The sequence below is a fragment of the Kwoniella shandongensis genome, chromosome 10 (assembly GCF_008629635.2).
Source record: "Kwoniella shandongensis chromosome 10, complete sequence".
In the NCBI taxonomy this organism is placed as follows: domain Eukaryota; kingdom Fungi; phylum Basidiomycota; class Tremellomycetes; order Tremellales; family Cryptococcaceae; genus Kwoniella; species Kwoniella shandongensis.
Window position 1 is genome coordinate 263,049 of NC_089296.1, and position 16,727 is coordinate 279,775.

General features: G+C 50.2%; 6 protein-coding genes across 6 annotated transcripts; 4 read left to right on the forward strand and 2 right to left on the reverse strand.

The window, feature by feature from the left end:
• Window positions 1–185: 185 nt before the first annotated feature.
• On the forward strand, window positions 186–1,472 carry CI109_105507 (uncharacterized protein; the record flags this gene model as incomplete). Its single annotated transcript, XM_032003405.1, has 7 exons — window positions 186–300; window positions 372–652; window positions 756–925; window positions 989–1,011; window positions 1,084–1,124; window positions 1,178–1,254; window positions 1,349–1,472. 7 exons carry the CDS (start codon window positions 186–188, stop codon window positions 1,470–1,472), a joined length of 831 nt encoding a protein of 276 aa, XP_031862263.1.
• A 484-nt stretch (window positions 1,473–1,956) lies between these two features.
• CI109_105508 (uncharacterized protein) lies at window positions 1,957–3,057 on the forward strand (the record flags this gene model as incomplete). The annotated part of the gene is made up of 1 exon (XM_032003406.1): window positions 1,957–3,057. The coding sequence occupies one exon, from the start codon at window positions 1,957–1,959 to the stop codon at window positions 3,055–3,057; it is 1,101 nt and encodes a 366-aa protein (XP_031862264.1).
• A 323-nt stretch (window positions 3,058–3,380) lies between these two features.
• On the forward strand, window positions 3,381–7,182 carry CI109_105509 (uncharacterized protein; the record flags this gene model as incomplete). Its single annotated transcript, XM_065967672.1, has 7 exons — window positions 3,381–3,519; window positions 3,589–4,410; window positions 4,477–4,761; window positions 4,821–4,925; window positions 5,001–5,549; window positions 5,609–6,920; window positions 7,032–7,182. The coding sequence occupies 7 exons, from the start codon at window positions 3,381–3,383 to the stop codon at window positions 7,180–7,182; spliced, it is 3,363 nt and encodes a 1,120-aa protein (XP_065823744.1).
• Window positions 7,183–7,544: 362 nt separating this feature from the next.
• Window positions 7,545–9,644, reverse strand: CI109_105510 (uncharacterized protein; the record flags this gene model as incomplete). Its single annotated transcript, XM_032003408.1, has 2 exons — window positions 7,545–9,242; window positions 9,408–9,644. 2 exons carry the CDS (start codon window positions 9,642–9,644, stop codon window positions 7,545–7,547), a joined length of 1,935 nt encoding a protein of 644 aa, XP_031862266.1.
• A 395-nt stretch (window positions 9,645–10,039) lies between these two features.
• Window positions 10,040–12,587, forward strand: CI109_105511 (uncharacterized protein; the record flags this gene model as incomplete). The annotated part of the gene is made up of 10 exons (XM_032003409.1): window positions 10,040–10,288; window positions 10,421–10,580; window positions 10,638–10,877; window positions 10,932–11,182; window positions 11,247–11,340; window positions 11,405–11,488; window positions 11,550–11,869; window positions 11,929–11,988; window positions 12,058–12,319; window positions 12,394–12,587. 10 exons carry the CDS (start codon window positions 10,040–10,042, stop codon window positions 12,585–12,587), a joined length of 1,914 nt encoding a protein of 637 aa, XP_031862267.1.
• A 428-nt stretch (window positions 12,588–13,015) lies between these two features.
• CI109_105512 (uncharacterized protein) lies at window positions 13,016–16,662 on the reverse strand (the record flags this gene model as incomplete). Its single annotated transcript, XM_065967673.1, has 12 exons — window positions 13,016–13,125; window positions 13,278–13,611; window positions 13,691–14,020; window positions 14,072–14,153; window positions 14,204–14,257; window positions 14,309–14,339; window positions 14,395–14,538; window positions 14,590–14,625; window positions 14,675–14,737; window positions 14,788–15,594; window positions 15,646–16,414; window positions 16,525–16,662. The coding sequence occupies 12 exons, from the start codon at window positions 16,660–16,662 to the stop codon at window positions 13,016–13,018; spliced, it is 2,898 nt and encodes a 965-aa protein (XP_065823745.1).
• Window positions 16,663–16,727: the final 65 nt, after the last annotated feature.

Here is a 16,727-nt window from a genome sequence, read left to right on the forward strand (position 1 = left end):
GGAATAACACCGTAATCTCCGAACATGTGGCATCTCGATCTACCACTACTACCTCGCTCGTTGGAGACTGTGTGTATCTGACCTTCGTTGATTCGTTGGTGCTTTAATCTCAACCTCACCTTGCAACTCCATACCTCTGCTGTCAGAACAAAAGATCGGCCATCACAAAACGTACACACTTCAACATGGCAGCGAGGACATCTCTTCTATCTTTGAGAGCGGGTGCTCGTGCATCGATCCGATCCAACGTCTTACCTATCGCTTCCCGATCTTTCCGATCAGCTTCAGTCCTTAGACAAGGTGAGCCTATGAATCACAGACTGTTATTGTCAATCGAGAATTATCCCACTGACTATAGTGCATGATCGCAGAACCTTCCGTTGCACCATTCTCCGAACCGGTCGGTATCAACCCCGCCGACAAGATCGCTCCCATCAACTCTCCCTTGCACGAATACGGTCAATATCTCCTCACCTGTCTCCCTAAATACGTTCAGCAATTCTCTGTCTACAAAGAGGAGCTCACGCTGTACACTCCTCCATCGGGCATCATCCCCGTCCTTACATTCTTGAGGGATCACACGCAATGTCAGTTCAAGCAGGTGATGGATATCACAGCTGTGGATTACCCTTCAAAACCCAACCGATTCGAGGTATGTCCCTATAATCATCTCATATATATATATATATATATATATATGTATACGTCAAAGACCCTATTGAACAAACGCTAATTTATGTGTCGTTGTTTTGTAGGTCGTTTACAACCTTCTCTCTGTCGCTCACCAATCTCGTATTCGAGTGAAGACCTACGCCGATGAGGTCACCCCCGTCCCCTCTGCTGTCGGTCTCTTCAATGGAGCAAACTGGTACGAAAGAGAGGTCTGGGACATGTACGGTGTCTTCTTCCTCGGTCACCCGGACCTGTAAGCTAGCCTCCTTGCTTAGTGTTTAAGCTGGATCGTTGCTGACTATACACCAATTTTTAGTCGACGTATTCTTACCGACTACGGTATGTTCGACTAGACTTTCACCGGCACCGATTTGGCAGAAAGGGTGAAATACTGATCTATCCATTATACAGGTTTCGAGGGTCACCCCTTGCGGAAAGATTTCCCTCTCACTGTATGTCCATGCTTGCCCTGCGATGATGCACTGTGCTAATTCGCAACTTGCAGGGTTACTCCGAGGTTCGATACGATGAGGAGAAGAAGCGAGTTGTTTACGAGCCATTGCAATTGACCCAAGCCTTCCGGTGAGTAGACAGGTTATCTCGATGACACCCCGTTAGCGCGAGAGACGTCTGATCTGGAATGAGAACAACGCTAACGCCGAACGTCTGTCATCAGAAACTTCCAAGACGCTGCGTCTCCTTGGGAGCAAGTTGGCGCTGGAAACCCCAACATCCGACCTGAAGAGTTCAAGATCCCTCCTCCGCCACCGAAGGAGGAGAAGAAGGATGAGAAGAAGTAGACTGGATCTATCGAGGGACAGGATGCATTGGGTGCTTTATAGCTGCGGGGAGGGCGGCGCTCGACTGGAGCATACTGATGGTTGCTGACAGTGATCCCATTGAATGTGGGGACGTATGACTTGACAGTACTTGCTGCTTGAATGATTCTACTGTTTGACTTGGGTGTCGAGTCAAGGGAGGAAGTCCTTTGTGTCGATCCTTGTCATGGCTAGGCAGAGGACGTGTATCCTTTCACTTAAGACCGCAGGCTGTTTTAGATTTGGCTCCTGCTTTGAGATACGATTGCTCGAGCTAGCAAGGTGTTTCATTTTCGATGGGTGATCGACTCGTCTGCTGTTCATGACTCGTATCTACTGAATCAGTACTGCTCACTGTTTTCCCAGCGCTCACCATCACCTTACATCTTCACAACGATCTCTCAAATCACATATCATCAACATCTAACTATCACCACATCGAATCGAGTTGTCGTCAATTCCCAAGATGATCCCGCGTATTCCGATTTTGCTATCCGTCCTTCCCTTAATCACCTCCGTCCTAGCTCAGGACGTCTCGCCTTCTCCTGCTTTGCCTGCTTCTAGACGCCTCCTGCCTATCCCCACTGCCGTTGCTTTACCCGCTTCTACCCGGGCTGCCCAAATTGCATCGTTTCGCGAGCGCAGAATGGTACCCCCTCCCACAGCCGACTCCGTGGTAAAAGGATGTGGCGATGGGGATTGCGGTGTATCGGGTGGTGAAGCTCAACCTAGTTCTAGTCGTTCCCTCACTGTTCAGATTGCCGCTGCGGCTCAACCTGCTCAGGTGTCATCCCCGCACACAGCCACTCCTACACCTACTTTAGCACCACATCTCCTCAAACGATGCGCTTCAGGCGATTGTGGTGGACCGGGCGGTGAATCGACCCTCTCCGCATCTGTCGTGACTACCACCATAGTTTCCACTACCTCTGTCCCATGCTACATCACTACCTACGTGACTGACTCTCAAACAATCACATCGACCGTTTATTCTACCCAAATCATCACGTCGACAATGACCAAAGAGGGCACTGTCTATATCATACAGTATAGTCCGACACCGGTGTTGATGAGTACCCTAGTAGAGAGCGTGGTGGAAGTCACTAATACCTGGTGGTCTTATTGGTTGACAAGCGGTGGAAGTGCTTATCAAATTACGTCAAAAGGTGAAGAGAAGACAATCACCGGTCCAGCAGAGTCCACTTGGAGTACAGGCGGCGACGTGTCAAGTTGGACTACTAGTGCTAATGTGGGAGGGGAAGGTGGAGTAGGGACTGCTTGGACACACGTTACGGCGAACAATGCTGTTGGGGCAACTCCCTCTACTTCCGTTCCAGCGGGAGGGTGGGGTAATGAATCAGGTAGTAGTAATGCGGGTGGATGGGGTTCAGGCTCAAGTGCCGGTGGAAGTGGGATATGGAGTACAGGGTCTGGTAGTGGTAGTGGAACAGGCGTAGGTGCGGCGGTGAATTGGAATGCAGCGACGAGGAGAAGTGGCACAGTCGATAGCTGGGCAATGGGAGGTATGGCCGTACTTGTGTGGACAGTGACTCGTCTCTTGTTGTAGATCGGCCCGACACCACGGACGAGCAATATTCACTACTTCACTGGACGCATGCCTGTTCACAGATGACAGATAGGAGTCCGTAGAGATCACATCGTATGCATACTTGTAGGGATGCTTCTTGTATTTTGCCACCCAATTGCTCGAACCGGCGACATCCGCCACTCGCCACTCCCCACTTGCCACTCACTCGTCACTGACCACACAAACGTCATCTTCGCACAATGCTACGACTGTTGTCTCTTGCACTCACATATATTCAAAACAACCACTATATCTCAAGCTAATACCTCTGATTGCGAGATTCCGTACAGAGCCGAGCCACAATGTGGTCTTCTACACTTTTGATCTCTGTACTATTAGCTGCTCGTGGAGGTCTATCCGCCCAACTGGCCTTTGGCGTAGACGCATCCTCCTCATCTCCGCAGTATATCACCTCCATTCCCGTACAAACACAAGATGACGGCGAGTCCTCCTGGCCCCTTCTCGGAAGTGAGTACATGGGCTGAACTTGGTCGTCTTTGACTCTTGTAGATATATCGATCAATGCCGAGACCATCGTCTCTGCACTTTCCGCCTCCTCGGAACATACCATCTTTCTCCATCTCCTTCAGCGATCCAAATCCGTGCCTATGCTCGCGCATATAGGCAATGCGACAGTCTTTGCTCCGACAGATCAAGCCTGGACAGAGTGGGCAGATCGACATCATCCCGATCCTGATACTGAGGGTATCACTCGATCAACCCATTTCGGGGCAGAAGGGGGGATTTTGGCTGGAGGATGGTTAGGACCCGAAGGTCTGAATGAATGGTTACGCGATGAGGAAGATGTCTTACGAGTCCGAATGGCTCAGAGTGGGATCACGGAAGAGGAGGAAAGAAGGACGTTGGATAATCAGAATTGGGCATTACGACAACATCTCCTCTATCACATGCTCAACTATACCCTTCCTCCAGCTTCGTTCGTCTACACTCCGAACTCCTCCGCCAACACAAGGAATAACATCTCCATTCAAACTACGTTACTCTATCCACAAGATAAAGAACCGATTTTGCCGCCAGAACCGGAACCTGGACCTCCTTGGTTACCCCGTGGCGGAGAGGGATTGTTAGGTGGACACGGTCAGAGAGTGAGGTTGATCAAGGGAGGCTTAGAAGGTGAAGATAGAGGTAGAGTAGGTGTAGATTGGGAAGGTAATGGCGGTGTAGCTGTCTGGGATGGGAAAGGATGGGAACGGAAGGGGAATGATACCGAACATGCAGATAAGCAGAAGAAGCAAGTTGTAGGTGCAAAGTGGGTCAGGAATGGTGTGGTTGTTGGAGTTGAGGGTGTCTTGGATATGCCTATGTCAATAGGTGAGTATCAGTATTGACTATCAATGTTATAGCGGAAACTAACCCAGGTCTTTGTTTTCTCTGCAGAGGAAACGATTCGAACACACCCGTCACTCAGCTACCTCTCTCGTCTGCTTCCCTTCGACTCACCGCCCTCGCCTCTCCCTTCGTCATTCGCAACGACCCCACACCTCACGGTCTTCGCACCCTCCAATGAGGCATTCGACACTTTCGACGATATCGAGAAAGGATACCTGGAAGGACCGTATGGAGAGGAGGGCGTAGGCAGGATCGTAGCCGAGAGCGTGATAATGGGTGTTGGGAAGGGGCGAGTAGGGTGGAGCGATACGTTGAGCAGCAAGACATCTAGCCGTAAGTCATGCGGACTATTAGATCGAGGGAGATGACTGATCTCCGTTATTTGTACATAGTCGAAAGTGCTTCTGGGGACGAGCTGGAAGTTAGAGTACCAGATCAGGGCAAGCTTACTGTCAATGGAACCGAAGCCGAGACGATCGACATCTACGCTTCGAATGGTGAGTTCCCGTGATGACTGCCGGGTCGTATAGCCTTGCCCAGTGCCTGCAAGCTGATCGTTCGAGACCGTTCAGGCGTAATTCATATCATACCCAGTCTTTTGCTTCCCGAGAACTTCACCTTGCTCAACTCTGCCGAGAAAATGCTTCTCTCGCTCAACGCGACTCGTTTCGTCTCCCTCCTTCGTACTGCGAATCTGTCAAACACCTACATCGGCGAGGATAATCGACAAAAGGAGGCATATACGATTCTCGCGCCTACAGATGATGTGCTGGAAAAGATGGACAGGTGGGCGGGAGGGTATGGCGGTGTTTTGCCTGAACTCTGGGCAGCTGCAGCTGCAGAAGTCAACCCTTTAGCTATCTCGACCATCGACCCATACAAGGATGCTTCTCCCATCGCTGCTTTGCTGCAGTACCATATCCTTCCGGGCAGATTACTGCCTGAGGATATCAAAGATGGGCTGCTACTCGGAACGGAGCTGCGAACATCATCTTTAAGCGGCGGGAGACAAAGGCTGAAGGTAGAAGTGACTGAGAGACCTGGCCGTGACAGAAGTGATTGGGAAACGATCGGAGAAGGTGAAGTGCGATTTGGTGGAGCAACCGTTATCGGCAAACCAGGTAAGCCAGCTGCCTTTGACCTGGATGTGTTTCCCCGACTCAAGCTGACGAGTAATCAGTGAAAACTGGCAAGAGCATCATTTACCTCATATCGAGTCTCCTTTCTCCACCCGACGACGTGCTCCAGACTGCCGTCTCCGATCTTCAGTTATCTACTTTTATCGCTGCTGTGTACGCAGCTGAACTGGAAAAGGCCCTCAAGCACACCCCGGCCACAACCTATTTCATGCCTCGTAATCGAGCTTTCGGTCAACTTGGCTTGACAATGAAGTACCTCTTGCTACCAGATGGAAAAGACGATCTGCGAAAGGTGATCAAATACCACGCGGTCAACGAGGTGGTTTACACCGACGACATCGACGTAGGCAAGAAGGCGTATAAGACCTTAGAAGGGGGTGAGGTCGTAATAGAACGAACCAAGGGGAAGAACGGCTCGATTTACCTTCGATCGCCTACGAGATGGGAAGGTTTCGATTCGAGCGATCACACTCTCCCTGCGAATGGGGAACTTCGGCCCGCAAGGGTCTCGATGGAGGATGCGAACGCCCTGACCAACACTGGTGTCATACATACTGTAGATTCAGTTATCATGCCTGCGGACGTGAAGATCACCCTTGGAAAGTTGTTGAGGGGCTCGAAACAGAGTACAATGGCAGACTTGATGGTGCGAGCGGGTCTAGGATGGATTTTAGAGGGTAGAGAACCGAGTGACCGGGAAGTTCAGAGAGTCCAACTTGATGGAAGGATCAGCACACTCAATGATGGAGAGAAACGAGGACAAGGACAACAGCCTATAACGGGAGATGATGGACGGAAAGCGGACCAACTCGCCTATCCAAGTTACACTCTACTTTGTCCTAGTGACAAAGCATTCTCTCGACTCAACCTCACACACTATCTACAAGATCAAGAAGCTCTTATCAACCTGCTCAAATTGCACATCATCCCATCGGTCAATCAATCGTCAACTTCAGCTCAACCGCGCGACGGTCTACCTCTGAGTATGGATGACGATCTCGTTTACTCGACGCTCCTCTCGGGCGGGAGCAAATATGGCGATGTGGCATTCCGAGCGACGGGGGATAACAGTTTCATTGTAGGTATACGAGGTGCGAGAGGCAATGGGAATAGGGAAGGAGACTCGGCCAGAGTAGGACAAGGTGGAAGAGCAAGTGTGAGATGGAAGAGCAGGAGTAATCCTCGTGCCGAGATGGAAAAGAGGAAGATGAAGAAGAAGCCTGTCCAACATGATGATGAGGGAGAGAGTGCGGACGAGGGGAGATTACTGTGGGAAGGAGGGATGACCTTGGGTGGAGGGGTGTTGATGATTGATTCGGTATTGATCCCCTATCAGTCCAGTTGGTTCTCAAGGTGAGCAAGTTGTTCCTCTCCTATCCACGTGACGTGCTGTCCATAATACGCCTTCATATTGGGTCGAGGTTGAGGTCTATCGCTGACTTGGCTATTTTGGACCACTCATAGATGGGGCTGGTTAGTCCTTACCCTCTCAGGGATCGGAGTCGTCCTCCTGATCGCTATTATAAGCGTTGTGTGGTGGTACATCACTCGCGAGAAGAAGGAAGAAGAAGATGGAGCGGGCTACGAACCCCTAGAAGGAGAAGTTGATGAGTAAGACATGTGTTCGCGCTTGGGGTTGTGATTGCATCAACCGTACAATCCATTTCATGTCGGGGGCAGAGTACGAGTACAGTTGTATATAGCATGGCATTATAGCATGGATATTTTAGAGCGAGGTGACAAGGTGTCTAGAAATACGTTGAGCTTATGCATCGAAAATCGTTATCTCCATTCCTGCTCAGCGCTCAGCGGTTTCTAGGCTAACTAACCCTTTATACATATGAACCAAACCAATCTATAAATATTACTATCTCATCAAGAAACAGTTGTCTTCATTCATTCCCCCAAACGCCTCCAACCTTCCTGCCACTGAGCTATCACCCCATCCTCAGTTTCCCTCAAATCACAGCGCGCTCCTCATTGTCCACCTCCTCCTAACCTCCTCAAGGCATTTGTCGGACTACTATCCATCTCGTTCCCCGCTGCATCCAACAATTTCCCCCCATGATACGTATCCATATCTTCCTTCTTCATCAAATTGAATTCCGATTTCCTCCCCATCCCTCCTCCTAAGGATTGATGTGCTTTTTGACCACCGAATATCGCACCTGCTTCACTTGTTGTTGAGTAATCACCATCTTCAGATGATAGATAACTATCGTCCGGTCCAACTAGATGTTGGACGTTTGTCGTAGCAGAATAAGGTGCGCTGGACCCGCTCTCCATTCCCATTCCCATTGGCGCACCACCGTAAAGAGGTCCAGTCGCGGAGGTTGTTGATCCTGGCTGTTGTTGTTGTTGGGAAGACATATAACCGTTCGTGTCGAAGGTATCGCCCTCGTCGTCGAATGAGTCGTCCTCTTCGTCCTCCCCTGCTGCGGAATATATCACTTGTCCAGCTGGAAGTTCGACTGTATCCGACCCATAAGACGTATTCGCCGCCAAAGATCGTCGACCTTGACCCTGACTACCAACACCACCTGGAGGAGGAACACCAGCACCAGCCCCACCATGATACGTCTCATCTTCTTCCTCTTCCTCGTGAATCGGTTGTTGTTGTTGATGAGACCTTTCCGAAGAGAAAAGTAATTTCCCTTCACCAGGTTGTAATTCGTTTGGCATTATAGAATACCTTCTCAATCCTTCTGGCGTCTCCAATCCAGGTGAGATATCACTCCCCATCTGTTCTAACAAATCATCAATGATGAATTTCGCCTGTTTCTCTCCTTCGTCCTTGTTGTTGCTTCCGCCTCCGCCTCCGCTTCCAGATGCGGTTCGAGTAGGTTTGGCGGGAGTCTTCGCTTTGGCGGTGTTCATCACTGCTTGAGCTCGCGGTGGTAGAGTAAAGTTCATAGTGACAGGTGGCGACATTCCAAATTTCAATTCGTCGTCCGAATCATCTTCATCATCGATACCTGGCAAAATCGATGTCTTTGGTTTTGGTTTATTATATTTCACGCCGTTTGTTCTGCCGGATTTGGATTTGACGTTTAGTGGTGTCGAACGTAAATCTGCAATACCGTTGAAATTCGCTCCGAAGGGATTGGCCGCCGCCAACGACGATGATGACGACGAAGACGGAGCAGTACGATTAGCTTTCGGCGTCGCTGAAGATGGTCGTCTAGGATCGACCGTACCCGTGAACGAAGGCGGGTCCATCCCAACGGTTCCAGTCGAATGACCCTCGTGGAAACTACTAAATTGTGATCCATCCTCTTCCATCCTTGGTAAACTGTATCCGCTCGGGAGACTCGGTGTAGGCATATCACTACTCGATTGTTCGGCATAGTTCAATTCTGTCTCTTTACCAATCTTGAGCTCGTCACGCAATTTGCGGTCCAGTCGATCGAATGGCGATTCCATCGAATCTTCCCAACTGTCGTTCAGTCTACCTCGACCAGCGGGAAGTGGGGTGGAGGATGTACCGGGGGGAGGATCGAACATGAATGATCCTTCATCGTGATGTTGGATGGAAGATTCGTCCGCATCACGTCGAAGGGTGAGCGTTTGGTCGTCGTACTGTGTGGATGTGTCATGTTGTTGGTCAGAGACGGAGGTGTCGCCCGTTCCTGGATACCGGATTGCCGACGCAGCGGTGAAGAACGATCTCCAGAACTAGGATGGCGAGGAAACATCAGCGGACAGCTACTATAAACTGCTGTGTGCAGTATATCTATCTCAGACTTCGTCTCGTTGTCCCACTCTTCGACCGCACATCCAAACCTGACCGAGTGAATGCCCCTTCACTGCAACGCACGTCCAACCGCACACCTTACTCACCTGCGCAGCCTCTCTCGTCGGTTCACCAGCAATCGCAAACCTCTTGATCTCCGGCAACACCCTACTCGTCACGATCTGATGAAATTTTGCGAAATTCGCATCAATCTCTTGTAACAACAGAGTATTGAGCTGATCGATCTGTTCAGTCTGTGCTGAGATGGGCGCGTTGGGATCGATACCCGGTATCACATAGAATGGCGGTTGAAGTAACGGATTACCGTTAGCATTTGATGACATCGTGTCGGACAGAGTTGGGATGTACGATTTATGGTGGACGTTGGAAGAGTGGACGTTGTTGTTGTTGAGTTGATTGATGTTTTCGAACAACGCGTCGCAACGCGTCCCTATCCAACAGCAAAAGTAACTCGATGGCGAAGGCATCTCCACATTACGTAAATTAACGACTTTCAGCACGTGATCTTCGCCTATCTGCGTTGATGAGCATTGTCCCGAAATGTCTCCTGCATCTGTTCTCCTCATCATCGTTATGATCAAGCTACCACTAGATAGATAATAGACTCCTGTACCATCAATACCTGTCACTCACAACATCTAGAGAGCAATCCTTCGGCGAATCTCGCGATTGCATATATTCCCCTTTCCTGTGACGTGACGCATCTCCTTTGGCGACCATGTCCACTACCACCATCATCTCACCGCCAAATGCCCTCTTCTCCCGGACCGACACCTCAATCTGTCCACATCTCGCCGCGTTACTAGAGTCATCGGCTTCAGATCCTGTACAAGCAGTATCAGTTGAAGCGAGCGGATCAATACCTCCCCCTGCTGCGGCTCCGAGCTCGAAACGAGTTGAGGTGGAAAGCAGGTTCGAGGAGGTAGTGAGATGGGGAGCGATCAGCGAGGGTGCGAAGCGGCGTAAGGTGAGTGTTGTATTCTTGGATAGAGCACTGCATGTCAGTGGTACAGAGCTGTCGCTCGCCAATGCATGTTACACTGTGCTACGCCTTCACGCGAGCATATTAACTTCTGTTAACGCTCGTTGGCTCACACAGACCACATCGCCAGAGTGCCACACTTGCTCAACGTCCCTCCAACGACCTTGGGCATGTCTCACATGTCCATACATTGGTTGTCTCCCCATCGTGTCGACATCGTCTGCAAAGGACTGCATGAGGGGACATTGGGACTCCTCAAACGGGGAATGCTCTTTCGGTGCGTTCATGCTTGCAAGCAATCTCCTCCACGGTCAAGCTAACTTTCCTATCGCAGCGGTTGACCCTTCCTCTGGGACCATCTTTTGTTCTCAATGCAACGATGCGACCTACCCTGATCAATTCGAATCGCTCTTCCGAGTGGTCCGTATCCGAATGGAAGAATCGAATGACAAATCTCGAGAACCGGGATTGGTCAGTGGTGGGAAAGGTAGAGGAAGAGGAGCTTGGAAAGCTTGGAATCCGAGTAATATGGTCAAGATTGAAGAAAGAGATGTAGGCAAGAGCCTTTGTCGAGGTGAGTCACAGAGACATTTGGTCGGGACCGAATACTGATGAACTGGGTTTGTAGGCCTTCGACCATTACTCAATCTCTCACAAACATGTTTTCTCTCAGCCATCTTACAATCCCTCATTCACAACCCGCTACTGAAAGCATACTTCTTATCGGACAAGCATAATCGACATGTGTGTCCGAACGGTAGTAAAGGACTAGCGGTAGGGAAGCCATTCTTAGGCATGGAGACGGTATCAGGTGCAGGCGTTGGTGGCGATAGAGAGAGGGGATGTATGTGTTGTGAGATGGACAAGGCATTTGAGGAGGTGAGTTGTCGGGTAGAACATGCGCAAGGTTGTGAGCGATGCTTCCTGATCACACTTCGTGTAGTTCTACAATGACGACAAGTCGCCGTTCGGACCGATCACAATGTTATATGCAATGTGGCATGCCAGTGCCGAACTGGAGGGGTACGGTCAACAAGGTGAGCAAGCTGTTCGAGGCGATGGACCGAGTCTAACGATCTGGCCATTTGCATCCCGAAACAGACGCCCACTCCTTCTTCCTCGCTGCGCTGGACCAGATTCATGCTCATGCGAAAGGACAACTATCAAGTTGTAATTGTATCGCTCGTAAGTGTATACGCAGTGCCAACGTAATATGAGAACTCATTATTGACCTTGCTTTCCTTAGATCAAACGTTCGCCGGATCCCTTCTTTCGTCCGTCACATGTTCTGCATGCTCCACAACATCTACCACCGTCGATCCGATCCTCGATCTTCAACTTGATTTCCCCACTTCCATCTCCTTAGGCAACGCAACATCTACGACGCTCTCATCTGCTGGATCGACTTCCTCTCAAGAAGGGATGGGACCAGCTCAAGGCGGTCAGAATGGACAACAGCTGACTTTGGCAGGGATGTTGAGGCGGTTCTGTGCGCCGGAGAGAGTGGGAGATCTGGCAGATATTAAAGGTTACGATTGTTCGAATTGTGGTGGTGGTGCGGGAGTGGTGAGCGTCATTGCATAACCTTGTTGACCCTGACTCTGGTTGCTGACGGATAATGATAGGTCGCGACGAGGCAATTGTCAATTAAGAAGCTTGCGCCGGTACTGTCCTTCCAGCTGAAAGTGGGTTCCTCCCTTTGCATGTCATCTGTTTCTAATATTTCTATCGCTGACATGGCCCATCGCACACAGCGCTTCGCACACAATTCCACCTCATCAAAGATTGAGACCCACGTACGATTCCCTTCTTCACTAGATATGCGTCCGTATGTCGATTCTGCAACCGCTACCGCCAACCAAACAGATGCCGTCGACGATGTCGACAAACTCCCAGATTCGTTGTACACCTACGACCTATTTGCGGTAGTGACGCACGAAGGGAAATTGGATAATGGTCATTATTGGGCAGACGTCAGAGAAGGTGAAGAATGGTGGCATTGCGATGATGATAAAGGTGAGTGCGCGGAAGGCTCAAGCATTCGTCAGATGCGAGATGAGCTGACTTGTCCGGTAAACCCCCCTGTGTAGTGACACCTACGACTTTGTCATCTGTATTAGCACAAAGAGCTTATATGCTCTTCTACGTCAAGAGATCATTGGCATATGCTCAACCTATGTCAAAACTCTTGGCGAGCACAACGACGAGTTCGTTGAACGTCAACGCGAGTTCGAATACGAATGGTCATACGGCGTCGGCATCGGGAGGTGGTAGTGCCGCTTGATTGAGCGAGCAATGAGTGTAAGCTGGGATGAGTTCTCCGAGAGCGTAGAGTGAAAGTGTCGTGAAGACCCACCCAGAAGGGGCAGAGAGGGAAGAAGAGGCAGAAGGAGAAGTTGTTCAGTTCATCGGTGATTGTTGTCTTATCCATTTCGTATCGTTCCTTATCGCATCATACCAAATATCATTGTTATCAGACTCATTTGCTTGTTCTCATCATTTAGCTATCATATTCACAGACTGATGTATTCTCCTGCTGTGCTTATCTGCTCATCTGCTCGGTTCGTCGGACGATCACTTGCCGTTCAAAGGACCAAAATAGATATGTAATTGTGATTGACTCTCATGACTAGCATATAGTACATGTAGATACAACAAAGATAATACTGACCATCCCTCTTTATGAGGTTCTATCCACTAGATCGTCGTTCGTTATGATATGTAAACCTGCTGTTTCAATAACGGTTTACTATGCGTCGCACCTAGATCTGCTACCGCTCTAAAAGCTGCCATATCCACTCTCGCTTTGAAGACTATAAAGACTGTGACGGCGGAATTGTCAGCTTTTCACTCTTACATAACACCTCTCAATACGCATGATACAGGGGTACCGCGTTCATAGCGTTCGCAGAATGGGACAGATCATTGCCCACGACACTCGCTTCGCTCGGGTCGGTTCGCGCACTACACTCACCATGTTTCGGATCATGTCTTGCCCTCTCCTCTGCTTCTTGACATATATCAAACCCTTCCGCACAATGTGCACATCTCAACCAAACTCCCCTAATTTGATCCCCATGAACGTCGCACAGCGTCTCCTTATGTATTACATATCCCAAGTACGACGTTGGGTCGCGCGGATTTATAGTCGCCAGCGCGGATGAGGGGATCTTGCCTACTGGTTGTCTGTATAATATAGGAAGGATAGGTTGGGAGGATATGAGGGGGACATGGACAGGTCGATCGAATTTGAGGAATACATGTAAAGGGTTGTGGATCCGGTATGACCGTAATTCGCATATTGAACACTGCACCAAAGGGTCAGATCATCAGATCACTCTTATGTTTTGTTTCTGTGAGTATGTGAAGAGCCACACGCGCACTCACCAAATTGTAGCCATCTGGATTTGAGGGACAATTCGCACATTGATACCTCTTACCCATGATCCACTCATTACAATTCACGCATCTCATCCCATGGTCGAGCACATCCCTCGTGCTCGTCGTGATACCGTTGATCCGACTCGGCGTAGGCGTTCCGGCGTCACGCAGAGCAGGTGCAGTCGGTGCGTACACCGTATCATTCGTGGGCGACGAGGAGCGGGATAGAGGTGTCTCAGAGCTCGCGACAGCAACGCCACGATCTTGATGAAACCATCTATCTCGAGCTCGCCGAGACACGGCTTCTATCTCGGATGAAGGTAAAGGCACGGGTATCTGTGGCAAGGTCAGTAAGTGCACTTGTCCGAGAGGAAACAAGATACCTACTTTCATCATGATGTGGTCCGGCAAATGACCTGAACCGTCGATGGCCGTAGTATGCAGACCCTCGCATTGGATACACAAGTCCCTGCAAATAGTGTCAGGACGTGCAGACACGAAAATTGCGATCAGACCCACCATGAAGGGCATACTGCACAGTGGAATCGAGGCCCAACGATGTCTTTCAAGCAGCTAAAGAGAAGTCAGATTGGCGCCACTGACACTTTAGAGCAGTCTGCTCACTTGTGACAGAACGCTCCGGGGTGTCGAACCACTATAAGATAGGAGCTGGTGAGCATCATTTCACTCTGATAGAGATGACAGCTTACAGTTCGGTGCACCACCATCGGAAGCAACATGGCCGTTCCTGCCTCCTTGACCATTCGAAGCCAAGAGTCCTACTCGGGGCAGAGGCCTATCGGGGAGTGACAGGAAAGCATGCGCTGGATGGATCTCCTCCACTTTGTCATAGCCTATAAAGATTGTCAGGGAAGAAAGCAGATACGTGAGATCAGTTGACTCACAAGAATGACAGAGATCGAATTTGGAACATGATACGCCTGCTCGACTTGTTAGCACACATACCGTTACGCAGAACTGGTTACCAACATTTAAAGCGATCTCGAAACAACGGGTTTCGACAAATGGTGCATTCCGAATCCTCTGTGTACTCTTCTTTAAGAATCAGTACACTGATATCGTAATCGAGTCTGTAGACTCACCAACATCAACCCAACCCTCGGCTCCCCAGATCTTCTCTCGAAACGCATGTCTTGAGTTCCCAGGTTGACTCTCCGTTGCGCGTCCCGTCCTACTTGACACCGACCTGGCTAATCTGGCAGCGGCTTTCGAATGTGCTATTCCGTGCACTTCGATGCATCCTGCACATAGCTCGTAGCCAACATTGCCTCGAGGAACATTCTCGCTCGATCCGTTCGGTGATTGTGGCGGGGTCGGGTCGAGGCCATATCGATATGTGGCCGTTGTCGGTGAGGATGAACTCCCCGTGTTCTGCGTCGATGCATAAGATGTATCAATAAGGGTTGATGAAGCGCCACGCGAGCGAGAGTTCGAAGCTTCGTATATCGTTCTCGAATCAAAAGGATTTACTGTGGCCAGACTAGCGGGTGGTGGTACACCCCATTCGGTCGCTTCTGACGATTCATCGCTGAGATCACTCTCCCCCGACACGCTTCGCGACACGAACGATGCTTTTCCAGACGCGTTTTCCTCCCACATTTCCCCTTCTCCACATATCCTACATACATATCGCATATAGTCAAGTCGGACTCCACACGCAGAGCAGTCCGGCGCGAATATAGGTGGTCCTGTCGGCTCTGCGATTCTCACCATCTCATGAGGGTGGTCGGTGAGTCGTAGTGTGGCCGGTGGAGAGATAGCGGAGTCGGTTGAATGCGAAGAAACGCTGTGAGATATCGGTCTGTTTCCGTGATTGCGGTAATCATCGTAACTCGCAGCAGATTGAGATGATCGCGAAGACGTGTCCGTTTGATAAGAGTAGTAGTATCCTGAATCCTTGTCAGCAAAATACAGATCATCAAGTCCACTCAGATACTCACGACCACTAGCATCTCGCACCAGAGCTATATCTCCTGGACGTTCTTCATCGCTCGCCAGACTCTCCTCGTCGCTCTCGTACCTCGCGCTTCTGCCTCCCGTACCTGCTCTTGATGAAGCGGGTCCTAACTTCCTCGCGGCGAGACGGGATTGTTCCCTCAGCCATCGAGAGCCTAGTTCTGAATGAGTAAGGAGGGAAGGGGCCGACTCGCTTTCTGGGCCCGTGAGTGGGTGTGGAGGACGGGATGGGGAAGGTTCTCTTTCCGCTTGTCCGGACTGCCGTCGAGGTGTGGTGGAACCAGAAAGTGAATTCTCCAAGTCCAAGCGTCCAAGTGATTCCACAACTGATCTCCGTCTACTTCCTTCACCATACTGTGTCAACTCGTCTTCTTCTACAGGATGTTGGACAGTCGAATATCCTGATCCGGAATATCTGTGACTCTCCCCGTAATCGTAACCACTTGACGATCTCCAACTCGTTCCATCTGAGCCCGAACCACCAGTCCTGAAGCTCGATATCGAAGAGGTGTCGCTCAAGCTCGGTCCGTCATACTCAACCACGACATCGAGTCGTAGACTAATCTTCTGGGCTGGGACACCATAGTGTATCGAGCCGTTGGAGAAAGATGGAGGAGCTTCATCATCCCCTGAGATGAAGTACGAGATCGCTTCTGTCAAATCAGAGTCGGAACGAATGGTGAATTCTTCGCCGTCATCGTCTTTGTATGTGAGTGAGAAGGGTGATGCAGAGAGCGAGAAGCACTCTTCGACCTGTGCGAGGGATACCATGTCAGCTACCATATGATCGTAGGGGCAATGAGGCCCAATAGTCGGTATTAGAATGCCGAGTAGACTTGTAAGAGGCTATGTTGGCCACTCACCCTGCTTCGCAACGAATCCAGTCGACAAGTCGCTGCGGATGGAAAGTTGACTCTCCTAGACGACCCTTCATAAGCACACCGCACGACCAGCGGTCTATTAGGTCGATCAGGAATCACTCCCATATTCGAGCGTGACATCGTCGAGGACTTTGAGGAGTCATGAGGTGATCTATGCGATTGTACGTAGCAAGTATCGTCGTTGG